The sequence below is a fragment of the Prionailurus viverrinus genome, chromosome B4 (assembly GCF_022837055.1).
Source record: "Prionailurus viverrinus isolate Anna chromosome B4, UM_Priviv_1.0, whole genome shotgun sequence".
Lineage (NCBI taxonomy): Eukaryota > Metazoa > Chordata > Mammalia > Carnivora > Felidae > Prionailurus > Prionailurus viverrinus.
This window is the reverse complement of record NC_062567.1, coordinates 8192305-8207862: the sequence shown is the minus strand read 5'-3', so window position 1 is coordinate 8207862 and position 15558 is coordinate 8192305. Positions and strand designations below refer to the sequence as shown.

Sequence of the window (15558 nt, the reverse complement as noted above, 5' to 3'; positions counted from 1 at the left end):
CAGAAGCTCAGGTTAGCCCCCAGCCAAAGTCTCACGGTGATGCTCCCTGGCCAGCCCGAAGTTGGGTTTCCAGCCCTGGGCTCAGGCCCCTCCAGTCAGATAAAACCAGGGTATTCATGCCAAAAATGGCATGATGTAGTTCATTTGTCTACAGGTCCGCTGTGCTACCCAGAGAGGTTTTTGTGAGCAAAAAAACACGTATCTTTCTATTATACTTCCTAAACAAACGGGTAAGGTATGGAAGTGGAGAACTGTCTAGATCAAATCTACTCTATATAAATATTGCAAAAATTAGGCCCCAACTACTTGCTCTAATAGTAGCCTTCCCCTGGGCCCCTAACCCTTTTTTAAAAAATCATTATGGGCATCATGATGCTCCAGAGATCTTACTCTCTTCCTGAGCTCTTAAAGACCAAGTTCTATAATTTCCCTTGTTACTGTTCTCCTTCAAAATCAAGAACCAGATGGTGTGTAGAAAATCTACAGACTCAGGCTTATTAGAGCAGTCTCCAAACGGACCAGCTCTTCCAAAGCCATTCCCCACAGGAATTGAGAAACCTACTCTTAAATGTCGGTAGAAGAGAGATGTTTGTAACCCCCACCTGTTCTGCCGCCTTCTCTTCCTAGGAGTGCACATTAGAAGTGACAGCTAAATCCTAGAACCTACCCCTGATGCCATTTATGTTAACCTTTAAACATCCAGGCTGTACTTTGGAAGTCAGGTCAGTTTGAGAGTTGGCAGCCTGGAGGTCTCCACTGGCTGGCACGGTTAATTTAAGAGCATTTAAAAGGTGAAGGTTTCCTATAAAAAGCCCTGTTTCCACCTTCTCTTGGAAAAAAAAAAAAATCCTATATAACAACACTGGATCCACATTTCTATTCTAACAATGGTCTGAGCCCCTTAGGAGATGAACCCTTGTTCCTATCCTGCCAGCCTTTATTTTATCTGCCTTGCCCCTGTAATTGTTTGGTTTTGTGATGCTAGGCTAAAAAAGATATACTTCCTGCACTTAATAAACAACGAGAAAATCTTACTTCTGAAAAGGATCTTTCAAAAATTAAGTTTGATCTCTTTCTGGACAACAGAGCACATATTTATAAAGAGCTATGTTATTTCAAATGGAGGCTGGGATGTTAATCTGACACCGTTTTCCTATCCTTTGTAGTATCAGTCACGTAACTGAGCACCTTTAAGTTGGTCAGTGTTCCTCAACCATTTTAGGATTAAATACTAATTACATTTGACCTCTTACAACAGACATCTCAGGATGGGTGAGATGACTATGATGAACCTATACAAATAATCTCAGAAATCGTTTAATATCTGATTTTATTTTTCCAACACAACTGAAACAGTTTTATTAAATAAAGGTTTATTTTCTACTGTTTACACTCATGTTGCTGCTGTAAAGTACAACAACATACACAAATTCCTAGCATGAATTACTCATAATGTTCACCCCCACTGAACTACAGACATTGCTTGAGAATTAGATCTTTGCTTTAGGGGTTTTAAAAAAAAATGGGGCATTGTATCTTGAAAGCATATTCTCAAGTGATGGGTTGGAATTCGAAGGCATAGCCAATACAGTCAAACAGCACTGACTGCTGTCACTGGGAAGGAAGGAATGAAAATCAGCAAGAGTCCTCACGAGCGGTTGTTTCTAGGAACAGCTGTAACCGAAGCCTGATTCTGCCAGTCGGCTGAGTGGCAGCTTTGAGAGGGGACAAGAAGGGGCGGTGGACGGAGAGGGAGGGTGGGAACGTGGATACTATGAGTTAAAAAAGTATAAAAAGTTAATTATATCTAAAATACAGATTAGATATAAATGTTCCAGAACTCATTAAATAAGCTCAAAAATACTGGAAAGTGGCAATTTGAACTACATTTATTTTTAAACAAGTGGGGGAAATATCGAGTGTTTTGAATGTGTGCAAAACTGATCCACGTCACCATCTCACCGTCACAACTGAACATGGCAAGGCGGGCACATTGGTTTCCAGCATCACGGGCAACACTACGAGTACATTTTTTAACGAATAATGTAAACTTTAGTTTTAAGGCAGCTGGTACTAACGCTGCACACAGGCTTAGCTCAGTGCCCATTTCACAAATGGGACAGTCAGCACTTGAAAACAAAGTGTGAGGGAAGAAAAGGGGAACCAGCATTTGACAGAAACAACGTGTCAAGATTATTTTCCCTTTCACACACACAAGAAATACTGGAACACTCAGAAAAACAAAGCACCCATCCCGCCAACTTCAGCCTGCTCCTTGACAAAAATTTCAAAATACTGATAAATAATAGTGACTGCGAGCAGAATCCCAGTGCCAGAGCCGATGGCCCCAAGGAAGTCGGCCAACACCGACAGGGCTCCGATGCACAAGCCCCCAAACGCAGCTGCTGTGGGGATGTACCTGGAAGACAAAACCCTGGGTCAGGCGGTGCAGCGAAACAGGAAAAGGTGCAACAGTCAGAAACAACACACTGACGCATCGTTAAACAAGCCTGTCGTGAACTCCAGCACGGAATGACCTGTTGTGCACAGTAGTTACGTGTTGGTGAAAACCTTGCCATTAAGGTAACGATGTGACCCCGACTTCCAGAAACCAGTAAACAGCCGAGAAAAACAATACGTGATTTTTATGGCAGGTTAGGATCCTCAGCAGATCTACGCATTAAAACATTTAGTACTTTAGGTCATCTTTAGCTCCCTCTTGTAGATGAAGAGTAAACTTCAAAATGCTTTCTAAGTAACAAATTTATGGGACAAGATGTGGAGGACCCTCTTTACGGTAATTCAACCTTGGCTGCGCATTAGAATCACCTGGGGAGTTGTTTAATATACTTGGATGATATTTAAAATATTCCAGAAAGGAAAAACAAAAGACTGGGGAGATGGTCGATGAACAGGAATGGCAGAAAGATGCTTAACTACTGAAGCTGGATACAGTTGAATACCCAGAGGTTCCTTATACTACTCTCTGCGATCTACATTCTAGATAAATAAAAAACAATTACATAAAAATACAAATGCCTGTTCAATAAATAGTTCTGGAACAACTGGATATCCACACGCACAAAAAGAAATCTGGACCCCTGTCACACCAAACACAAAAAAAATTAGCTCAAAGTGGACCACAGACCTGAATGTTAGAGCCGAGACTCCTAATGGAAAATAATAAATCTTTGTGACCCTGGGTTAGGCAATGGTTTCTTAGATAAACACCAAGACCAGCACAACGCAACCAAGAGAAACTGAACGTTGTCAAAATTAAAAACTCGTGCAAAGGACACCAAGAAAGTGAAAAGACAACCCACAGAATGGCAGCAAATTATTTATAAATCATACACCGAAGAGGAGCCATATCCAGGATATTGTCATAAAAAAATCTTACAACTCAGGGTGCCTCAGTAGTTCAGTCAGTTAAGTTCAACTCTTGATTTCAATTCAGGCCATGATCTCACAGTTCATGAGTTCAAACGCGGAGCCTGCATGGGATTCTCCGCCCCCCCCTTTCTATCCCTCCCCAGCTCAAGTGCATGTGCACGCGTGCGCTCGCCCTCTCTCCCTTTCTCTAAATAAACTCAAAAATTTTACAACTCTGTAACAAAAAGACAACCCAGTTAAACATAAGCAAAAGATGTGAATAGACACTTCTCCAAAGAAAGTACACAAATGGCTGATTAAACAGATGAAAAGACACTCCACATCATTACTCATCAGGAAAAGGCAAATCAAAACTACAATGAGCTACCACTGCATGCCCACTAGATGGCTAGAATCAAAAAGCAAGAACCGGTGCTAGCAAAGGCGTGCAAAGACTGGAAGCTTCACCCACTGCTGGTGGGATGGAGAGCAGTCCAGCCGCTCTGGATACACTCCGGCAGTTCCTCGATACTAAACACAGAATTGTTAGGACCCAACGATCCCACTCCTACAAGAAGGAAAACATATGTCCACGCAAAACATGTACAAGTATGTTCTGAACAGCATTATTCATGATAGTCAAAACACTGGAAGCAACCAAAATCTCCATCAACCGATGAACAGATAAACAAAACATGGTACTATACACCCATATAATGGAATATTATTCACAATAATGGATGAATCCTGAAAACATTATGCTAAATGAAAACTATTACAAAAGATCACAATTCCACTTATATGAAATGTCCAGAATAGGCAAATCTGTAGAGATCAAAAGTAAAAAGTGGGCTGGGGCGTGGGAGGGTGCAGTGAATGGGAATAGCCAACAGGTACAAAATTTCTTTATTGGTGATGAAAAAAAAATTTTTTTAAGTTTAAAAAGTAAGCTTTATAGCCAATGTGGGGCGTGAACTCATGATCCCGAGATCAAGAGTCCCATGCTCCTCCAACTGAGCCAGCCAGCTGCCCTGGTGACAAATGTGTTTTTAGAATTACACTGTAATGATTCCACACTCTGAATATACTAAAAACAAAAAAAACCACTACACCATACACTTCAAATGAGTGAATTACACAGTATGTGAATTACAGCCCAATAAAGCTGTTATCAAAAAATAAACTAACGCAAAAAAAAGAAAAGAAGGGGCACCTGGGTGGCTCAGTCGGATAAACCTCTGACTCTGTTGCAGCTCAGGTCAGGACCTCACATTCGTGGGATCAAGTCCCATGTCGGGCTCCGCACTAAGGGTGGAGCCTATTGGCGAGCACGTGCCCATGCGTGCTCTCTCTCTCTCTCAAAAAAAGTAAAAAAATAAACGAACGTATGGGATCCACCTTGGGCCAAATAAATCTTAATTCCTAGAGGTTGAATATCAGTGCCTTTTAAAAGCTCCCAGGTGATTTTACGTGCAGCCAGACAACAAGGACTTCCAATCAAGAACATTTTACCACTGGGCTGAGGAGTGAAGGAAACACAATTTTACTTAAATCATTTAGATGTCAATTTTGATGTGGAGAACAATTCAGTATTGTGTTAAATTTTGGTTCTTCTGTGTGAAGTCGAAGAAAAATGCTTCATATTTAAACAGGACAATATTTGACAATAAATTAAAGACTGAAAAGCCAGGTACATATGTATGTACACACACATGTACACACACATCAAGGGTTAAATTTCATGACCTTACCTATTGAGCTCATGAACCATAGAGGTATCTCTGTGGCCCCTCATAACCATTTGCTGTTCTTTAAGCTGTTTAGCAACCTGCCAAGAGAAAAACAACTTTTAAAATCAAACTCTAGGGGCACCTGGTTTGCTCAGTCACTTAAGCATCCGGTTCTTGATTTTCGCTCAGGTCATAATCTCATAGTTCACGAGTTTGAGCCCCTGCACTGACAGCACAGAGCCTGCTTGGGATGTCTCCCCCTCTCTGCCCCTGCCCCACTCTCTCTCAAAAACGAACATTAAAAAAAAAATTAAACATGGGGCACCTGGGTGGCTCAGTCTGTTAAGCATCTGACTGGCTCAGGTCGTCATCTCTCGGTTCAAGGGTTCCAACCCCACGTTGGGCTCTGTGCTGACAGCTCAGAGCCTGGAGCCTGCTTCAGATTCTGTGTCTCCCTCTCTCTCTGCCCCTCCCCTGCTCACACTCGGTCTCTCAAAAATAAACATTAGTCAGTGGGCCACATGCTAGAAAGAACGTATTGGGAAGATGGTGGCATAGGAGGACACTGGGCTCACCGTGTCCTGTTGACCACTTAGATTCCACCCACATCTCCCTAAATAACCCAGAAAACCGCCAGAGGACTAGCAGAATGGACTCTCCGGAGCCAAGCGTAGACAAGAGGTCCACGGAAGAGGGTAGGAAGGGCAGAGAAGCAGTGCACGCTACACGGACTGGTGGGAGGGAGCCGGGGCGGTGGAGGGGCAGCCCGCCCGGCAAGACAGAGCCCCCGAGTCTGGCTTGCAAAAGCGGAGGGGCCAGACGGAGTGTGTTCTCACAGCCAGCGGGACTTAACATCCGGAATGTTGTAAGTCAACAGCTCTGCTCGGAAAGCGGGAGGGCGAGAGGACACTGGGAGGGAGAGGTGTTGAGCCCCAGAAGACAGAGCTCAGCTCAGCGTGGAACAAATGCGCTGGCCAGCGACATTGCCCTCTCCCACCCCCCCACCCAAAATTCCAAAGGGAACCAACTCCCGGCACTGCGCAAACGCCCAACATCGTGCTTCTGTGGATCCATCCCTCCGATGGGCCTGCCTCCCTCCTGGTGCTGCAGGGCCTCTCCTGCAGGGGACCACTGACAGCAAAGCTGGCTAAGCTTGCCCCTCCCGCCCCTGTGCACCTTGCGGATCCACCCCATCTGATATGCCCTTGGCCAGATCCCATCAAAGCAGCTCCACAAGCCTGGCAGTGTGCAAGCAGCCCAGACAGGGGCCACACCACTCCACAGTGAGTCCTGCCTCTAGGAGAGGGGAAGATAAGGTACACATCAGTCTGACTGTGGCCCCAGTGGTGGGCTGAGAGCAGACATTGGGTCTGACTGCGGCCCGCCCAGCTACCGCAGGGACAAAATGACAAAGCAGAAGAATTCTCCTCAAGAGAAACTCCAGGAAGTAGCGACAGCTAACGAATTGATCAAAATCGATTTAAGCAAAATAACGGAACAAGAATTTAGAGTAATAGTCATAAAATTACTCGCTGGGCTTGAAAAAAGCATAGAGGACAGAAGAGAATCTATTGCTACAGAGATCAAGGGACTAAAAAATAGTCATGAGGAACTAAAAAATGCTATAAATGAGGTGCAAAATAAAATAGAGGTGGCTATAGCACAGATTGATGAGGCAGAGGAGAGAATAGGTGAATTAGAAGATAAAATTATGGAAAAAGAGGAAGCTGAGAATAAGAGAGATAAAAAAAAATACAGGAGTCTGAGGGGAGAATTAAAGAACTAAGTGATGCAATCAAATGGAACAATATCTGTATCATAGGAATTCTAGAAGAAGAGAGAAAGGGGCTGAAGGTGTACTTGAATAAATCATAGCTGAGAACTTCCCTGATCTGGGGAAGGAAACAGGGATTGCAATCCAAGAGGCACAGAGAACTCTCTTCAGACATAACTTGAATCAATCTTCTGCATGACATATCACAGTGAAACTGGTAAAATATAAGGATAAAGAGAGAATTCTGAAAGCAGCTAGGGATAAACGGGCCTTAACATACAAAGGTAGACACATAAGGGTAACAGCAGACCTATCTACTGAAACTTGGCAAGCCAGAAAGGAATGGCAGGAAATCTTCAATGTGATCAATAGAAAAATATGCAGCCGAGAATCCTTTATCCAGCAAGTCTGTCATTCAGAATAAAAGGAGAGAGAAAAGTTTTCCCAAACAAACAAAAACTGAAGGAATTCATCACCACCAAACCAGCCCTACAAGAGATCCTAAGGGGGATCCTGTGAGACAAGGTACCAGAGACATCACTACAAGCATGAAACCTACAGACATCACAATAACTCTAAACTCGTATCTTTCTATAATAACACTGAATGTAAATGGACTAAATGCTCCAACCAAAAGACATAGGGTATCAGAATGGATAAAAAAACAAGACCCATCTATTTGCTGTCTACAAGAGACTCATTTTAGACCTAAGGACACCTTCAGATTGAAAGTGAGGGGATGGAGAACTATCTATCATGCTACTGGAAGTCAAAAGAAAGCTGGAGTAGCCTTATCAGACAAACTAGACTTTAAATTAAAGGCTGTAACAGGAGATGAAGAAGGGCATTATATAATAATTACAGGGTCTATCCATCAGGAAGAGCTAACAATTATAAATGTCTATGCACTGAATACGGGAGCCCCCAAATACATAAAACAATTACAAACATAAGCAACCTTATTGATAAGAATGTGGTAATTGCAGGGGACTTTAATACTCCACTTACAACAATGGATAGATCATCTAGACACATGGTCAATAAAGAAACAAGGGCCCTAAATGATACATTGGATCAGATGGACTTGACAGATACATTTAGAACTCTGCATTGCAAAGCAACAGAATATACTTCTTGTCGAGTGCACATGGAACATTCTCCAAGATAGATCACATACTGGGTCACAAAACAGCCCTTCATAAGTATACAAGAATTGAGATCATACCATGCACACTTTCAGACCACAATGTTATGAAGCTTGAAATCAACCACAGGAAAAAGTCTGGAAAACCTCCAAAAGCATGGAGGTTAAAGAACACCCTACTAAAGAATGAATGGATCAACCAGGCAATTAGAGAAGAAATTAAGAAATATGTGGAAACAAATGAAAATGAAAATACAACAATCCAAATGCTTTGGGATGCAGCGAAGGCAGTCCTGAGAGGAAAATACATTGCAATCCAGGCCTATCTCAAGAAACAAGAAAAATCCCAAATACAAAATCTAACAGCACACCTAAAGGAAATAGAGAAGAACAGCAAAGACACCCCAAACCCAGCAGAAGAAGAGAAATAATAAAGATCAGGGCAGAAATAAACAATATAAAATCTAAAAAAACTGTAGAGCAGATCAATGAAACCAAGAGTTGTTTTTTTCAAAAAATAAAATTGATAAACCTCTAGCCAGGCTTCTCAAAAAGAAAAAGGAGATGACCCAAATAGATAAAATCATGAATGAAAATGGAATTATTACAACCAATCACTCAGAAATACAAGCAATTATCAGGGAATACTATGAAAAATTATATGCCAACAAACTGGACAACCTGAAAGAAATGGACAAATTCCTAAATACCCACACACTCCCAAAACTCAAACAGGAAGAAACAGAAAGCTTGAACAGACCCATAACCAACGAAGATATTGATTCAGTTATCAAAAATCTCCCAACAATTAAGATTCCAGGACCAGATGGCTTCCCAGAGGAATTCTACCAAACATTTAAAGCAGAAATAATACCTATCCTTCTCAAGCTATTCTAAAAAATAGAAAGGGAAGGAAAACTTCCAGATTCCTTCTATGAAGCCAGCATGACTTTGATTCCTAAACCAGACAGAGACCCAGTAAAAAAAGAGAACTACAGGCCAATATCCCTGATGAATATGGATGCAAAAATTCTCAATAAGATACTAGCAAATTGAATTCAACAGCTTACGAAAACAATTATTCACCATGATCAAGTGGGATTCATTCCTGGGCTGCAAGGCTGGTTCAACATTTGCAAATCAATCAATGTGATATATCACATTAATAAAAGATGGGGCGCCTGGGTGGCGCAGTCGGTTAAGCGTCTGACTTCAGCCAGGTCACGATCTTGCGGTCCGTGAGTTCGAGCCCCGTGTTAGGCTCTGGGCTGATGGCTCAGAGCCTGGAGCCTGTTTCCGATTCTGTGTCTCCCTCTCTCTCTGACCCTACCCCGTTCATGCTCTGTCTCTCTCTGTCCCAAAAATAAATAAACGTTGAAAAAAAAATAAAAGAACCATATGATCCTGTCAACTGATGCAGAAAAGGCATCCTTTAATAAAATTCAGCATCCTTTCTTAATAAAAACCCTCGAGAAAGTCGGGATAGAAGGAACATACTTAAACATTGTAAAAGCCATTTATCGGGGCACCTGGGTGGCTCAGTCGGTTAAGCGTCCGACTTCGGCTCAGGTCATGATCTCACGGTCCGTGAGTTCGAGCCCCGTGTCGGGCTCTGTGCTGACAGCTCAGAGCCTGGAGCCTGTTTCAGATTCTGTGTCTCCCTCTCTCTGACCCTCCCCCGTTCATGCTCTGTCTCTGTCTCAAAAATAAATAAATGTTAAAAAAAAAAATTTTTTTTTAAAAAGGCATTTATGAAAAGCCGACAGCTAATATCATCCTCAATGGGGAAAAACTGAGAGCTTTCCCCCTGAGATCAGGAACATGACAGGGATGTCCATTCTCACTGCTGTTGTTTAACACAGTGTTTGAAGTTCTAGCATCAGCAATCAGACAACAAAAGGAAATCAAAGGCATCAAAACTGGCAAAGATGAAGTTAAGCTTTCACTTTTTGCAGATGACATGATACTCTACGTGGAAAATCCAAAAGACTCCACAAAAAGTCTGCTAGAACTGATACATGAATTCAGCAAAGTCGCAGGATACAAAATCAATGCACAGAAATCAGTTGCATTCTTATACACTAATAATGAAGCAACAGAAAGACAAATAAAGAAACATCCCATTCACAATTGCACCAAGAAGCATAAAATACCTAGGAATAAACCTAAAAAGATCTGTATGCTGAAAACTATAGAAAGCTTATGAAGGAAATTGAAGACGATATAAAGAAATGGAAAAACATTCCGTGCTCATGGATTGGAAGAATAAACATTGTTAAAATGTCAACACTACCCAAAGCTATCTACACATTCAATGCAATCCCAATCAAAACTGCACCAGCATTCCTCTCAAAGCTAGAACAAGCAATCCTAAAATTCATACGGAACCACAAAAGGCCCCAAATAGCCAAAGTAATTTTGAAGAAGACCAAAACGGGAGGCATCACAATCCCAGACTTTAGCCTCTACTACAAAGCTGTAATCATCAAGACAGCATGGTATTGGCACAAAAACAGACACATAGACCAATGGAATAGAATAGAAACCCCAGAACTAGACCCACAAACGTATGGCCAACTAACCTTTGACAAAGCAGGAAAGAATATCCAGTGGAAAAAAGACAGTCTCTTTAACAAATGGTGCTGGGAGAACTGGACAGCAACATGCAGAAGGATGAAACTAGACCACTTTCTTACACCATTCACAAAAACAAACTCAAAATGGATAAAGGACCTGAATGTGAGACAGGAAACCATCAAAACCCTAAAGGAGAAAGCAGGAAAAGACCTCTCTGACCTCAGCCGCAGCAATTTCTTACTTAACACATCCCCAAGGGCAAGGGAATTAAAAGCAAAAATGAACTACTGGGACCTCATTAAGATAAAACGCTTCTGCACAGCAAAGGAAACAATCAACAAAACTAAAAGGCAACCAACGGAATGGGAAAAGATATTTGCAAATGACATATCGGACAAAGGGCTACTATCCAAAATCTATAAAGAGCTCACCAAACTCCACACCCGAAAAACAAATAATCCAGTGAAGAAATGGGCAGAACACATGAATAGACACTTCTCTAAAGAAGACATCTGGATGGCCAACAGGCACATGAAAAGATGCTCAACGTCACTCCTCATCAGGGAAATATAAATCAAAACCACACTCAGATATCACCTCACGCCAGTCAGAGTGGCCAAAATGAACAAATCAGGAGACTATAGATGCTAGCGAGGATGTGGAGAAACGGGAATCCTCTTGCACTGTTGGTGGGAATGCAAACTGGTGCAGCCACTCTGGAAAACAGTGTGGAGTTTCCTCAAAAAATTAAAAATAGATCTACCCTATGACCGAGCAATAGCACTGCTAGGAATTTACCCAAGGGATACAGGAGTGCTGATGGATAGGAGCACTTGTACCCCAATGTTTATAGCAGAACTTTTAACAATAGCCAAATTATGGAAAGAGCCTAAACGTCCATCAACTGACAAATGGATACAGAAAATGTGGTTTATATATACAATGGAGTACTACTTGGCAGTGAGAAAGAATGAAATCTGCCCATTGTAGCAACGTGGATGGAACTGGAGAGTGTTACGCTAAGTGAAATAAGTCATACAGAGAAAGACAGATACCATATGTTTTCACTCTTATGTGGATCCTGAGAAACTTAACAGAAGTCTATGGGGGAGGGGAAGGAAAAAAAAAAAAAAAAAGAGGTTAGAGAGGGAGAGAGCCAAAGCATAAGAGACTCTTAAAAACTGAGAACAAACTGAGGGTTGATGGGGGGGGGGGAGGGGGGCGTGGGAGCGGGGGGGAGGGGGTAGGAGGGAGGGGAGGGTGGGTAATGGGTATTGAGGAGGGCACCTTTTGGGATAAGTACTGGGTGTTGTATGGAAACCAATTTGACAATAAATTTCACATTAAAAAAATTTTAAAAAAACAAAAAACAAAAAATAAACATTAAAAAAAATTTTTTTAATCAAACTCTAAATATTTCACTGTTTACTACATCCAAGGTTCTGTGGGAAGTGCTTTCCACACATCAATAAATACAAGAACCCTGAAGCAGGTGCGGCCTTACCATTACCATTACACCTGAGGCTCACTGCTGTGGAACCACCTAGTACCCACATACTAAATCATGGTTTCTCAATCTTTTTTACGTTATCACCTCCCTGAACAGAAATTAAATACTAAGGAATAAGAATTTGTTGGGTAGGGTTAAGCTTTGGAGGGTCACAAACCATTGTAAAACTCTAAAAATTTTTCCACTTTCAGATACCGGTTTTTAATCCCCAACGGGTGACATTACCTCATTACGAACATATGACTTAAAGTTTAAATTACAAAAGTAATTAAGAGAGTTCCAATTACCATTTTTTGACAGCTAAAAAGTAAAAATGTTTATTTTCATATAAAACAAATACCTACATCTTTGGCTGAGGAACCAGACACCTCTATCCACGTCTTAGAAAAGAATGCACATGATCCCAACATGAAGATGATGTAAACAACCACATGGACAGGATCCTCAAATATGGCGCCCATGGACTCGGGAGGAGAAAGATAGTAACAAAGGCCTCCCACTGGGTAAGAACGAGCAGGTCCTCCCCCACTGACATCCTACAGGACAAGAACAATAAGGGCAAATGGTCAACCCAACTGGTCAATATACATTTTTATGACTTTTCAAACTCCTCAACAATTATGACAATGTTGTAAACTCAAAGCACCTACAGCTAATGATCCCATGTAACTTGAAGACTTACTTCTGTGTCTGATATTTTCACTCCTTCAAAATTATATAGTGAGCATCTTTTACATAAAAGACACTGTGAATATATTATTAACAGAAGAGTGATCTTCTAAAAACCAATATTATAATACATCTACAAAAAAAATCCTCCTTCTCTTCCTAAAATGGTTCCATTTACAGGCAACCTCTGATTACATTTAGAATCTGAAACTTTCTGCAGTATACAAGACCATGCAACATATTCTTTCACTTCATAGCATTCCATGAAGAATACAATTAACTGAAATACTGACAGACAACAAACAACTCGCTGCCTAAACTTTGTATGTTTTGCATATTTTAAGAAATAGTCTTTTAGTAAATATTTGTGAGGGTATTTATCCAAACATTTAAGAATTTTTATAGTAACAGAACTAGGTACAGCGTATGTTCTGGGGTATATGGGGTAGAAAGCAATTTCTGGCCACAATGATTAAAATGTCTGCTTCCTGAATATACGTTTCAAAATGATTTCTTTACTGTGCCCCTAGAATCACTAATCCCCAATCAAAAGCACTGTTTATAGACAAATTCAATTTCCCAGTAATTATCTCATTAAAAAGAATCTTCGTTAGACCACAACACAGTCTGTATACAACCACTCAATGCATTTATTGCTATGAAATTACCATAGTCATAATTATTGCTGGACTATTAGCTTGCAAGGGGAGGGACCACATCTTCCCTCATCACAGGTAATCACATTTCTGTTACATAAATGGAAAAAGAGTACTATAGATAAAGAGAATCCTATTTCCTTCAACTAACACTCAAGAGTTGCTGTCTTGCCCTGTTAAACTTTAAATTTAAAAAAAAATGAGGGGCGCCTGGGTGGCGCAGTCGCTTAAGCGTCCGGCTTCGGCTCAGGTCATGATCTCGCGGTTCGTGAGTTCAAGCCCCGCGTCAGGCTCTGTGCTGACAGCTCGGAGCCTGGAGCCTGTTTCGGATTCTGTGTCTCCCTCTCTCTCTCTGACCCTCCCCCGTTCATGCTCTGTCTCTCTCTGTCTAAAAAATAAATAAACATTAAAAAAAAAAATTTTTTTTTAAATGACCATTAGAAGCAGAAAGATATGTCACTATAACTTACAATGGAAAAGCTAGCATATTAAGATAAATGCGTAGAATGAGCACATTTCAGAAATAAGGTAGTTGGTGAAATACTAATTCCACAGTTACATGTTCTGTAAAAGAATAAAGGCTCAGAGTCTCCTTCAATTCTATAGTTGTAAGGGGGAAAAGTACTCCATGGTCATATGACAGAATTTAAATCACTCAAAATTCAATCCGACAAGAACTCGCACTCCAGTAACAACGACATGGCTGGGCCTCCTTAGAAAAAGCTATGCTGACAGGATCTAAAATGGGAAGTCAGAGAGTGCTGGATTCTATTTCTAGTAACTCTGTTCTCTCCTCAGGCCAATAATCACGTGCCTATCTCCAGCCCAGTTCATCACAACTAGTTTATTGCCACTCAGGCTGTGAAAAATGGGGGTGAAACAGGAGATCTCAGTACCCCACATACAGTCAGCAAATAGCTTCCTTAAAAAACATTCTAGATAACAGCAGAGTAAGTTAACAAAACAGAAAACCGCTTTCATGAGAGCAGCTGTGATTTTAACCTTGAGGTCCCTCCAGGGAGATGTGAAAATACTTCCTAGACAGTAAATTAACACAAAGAACCTGGCCAATCTTAGTTTTGCAACACTCATCACTCCTTCCAAATAAATGACAAATTCTGCTACAGGTCAGTGAATGTGAAAATGCTACAGCAACTGTTTCAATTTTGGCTCATCTCTTTCGACTAAAAATACAACCATGAAATGCAAATTACAATAAATTTAAATGCTTAGAATAAATAAGAAAATACTCACAGCCCACTGTCCTAGTAAATTTACCAAAAAGTTGCCACTAAATCGAACAGACAGCATCTGGGAAATAACATACAGGTTTGACACTAAGGCCGACTGGAGAATAATGGGAATGTTCGAGGTGTAGAAGAGCTTGATGGGATAGCTACTGTACTGTCCTCGATACCGGGCCGACTTGATGGGCAAGTCAACACGAAATCCCTAAAAAATGAAAGGAAGAGGAAGTAAGAGTAACTGTACACATCAAATAAAGAACATACAGACGCCAGACGGGACCACCACAGTGGGGAGTATGAAAAGGCCGTGCTAATGTTTTCCTTCCACAGGGCACACAGAAACGGAAATCCTGTTCTAGGCGGTAACCACAAACATTTTGCACCTTGGAGTCTAAGAACAGAATCATGTGCTTGACTAGATTCTGCAACCCTGACTTGTTAGATACTAACATTTCAAATGGCATGCTTTTCTTTAAAAGCTAAATAAAAGTCCACATCCCACGTATTTCAGTGAAGAAAGCAGACTTACCTGAAAATATATGACAACGGCAAATACAAAAACTGTAGCAATGAGGTTCATGAGGTTGGGTAAGTTCTGCCGGTAGAAAGCCTCCCTTAGAGCTCGGACTTTGTCTGTCCTGGTGGCCAGTAAATGAAAGAGAGCTATGACTGCACCCTCAAACTCCGTACCTGATAAATGAAGATAGAAATGGACTGTAGACTCATCACCCAAAGTTGTCCCAGAAGCAAACAAATAACCTTGAAACTCCAGTACATGGCAGAAAATAGGAGTCAAAATAATTCACCAATGTTTACTCTTTAACACAGCCATGTGTGGGGCTTCTAAAAATAGCAACATCGTTGAGGCAAATGTATCTT

At 41.2% G+C, this 15558-nt stretch overlaps 1 protein-coding gene across 6 annotated transcripts in view; it reads right to left on the bottom strand.

The window, feature by feature from the left end:
- Nucleotides 1-1313: 1313 nt before the first annotated feature.
- The window catches only part of SEC61A2 (SEC61 translocon subunit alpha 2), a 34771-nt gene continuing 20526 nt past the window's right edge, over nt 1314-15558 (bottom strand). For all 6 annotated transcript variants that reach the window (XM_047865684.1, XM_047865689.1, XM_047865685.1 and 3 more), the window contains 5 exons: nt 15209-15369; nt 14687-14884; nt 12452-12643; nt 5124-5200; nt 1314-2419 (listed from right to left, as the gene is read on the bottom strand). In XM_047865684.1, coding sequence (XP_047721640.1) covers nt 2233-2419; nt 5124-5200; nt 12452-12643; nt 14687-14884; nt 15209-15369 — 815 coding nt within the window. In that variant the 3' untranslated portion in view covers nt 1314-2232. The remainder of the gene's footprint in view (nt 2420-5123; nt 5201-12451; nt 12644-14686; nt 14885-15208; nt 15370-15558) is intronic.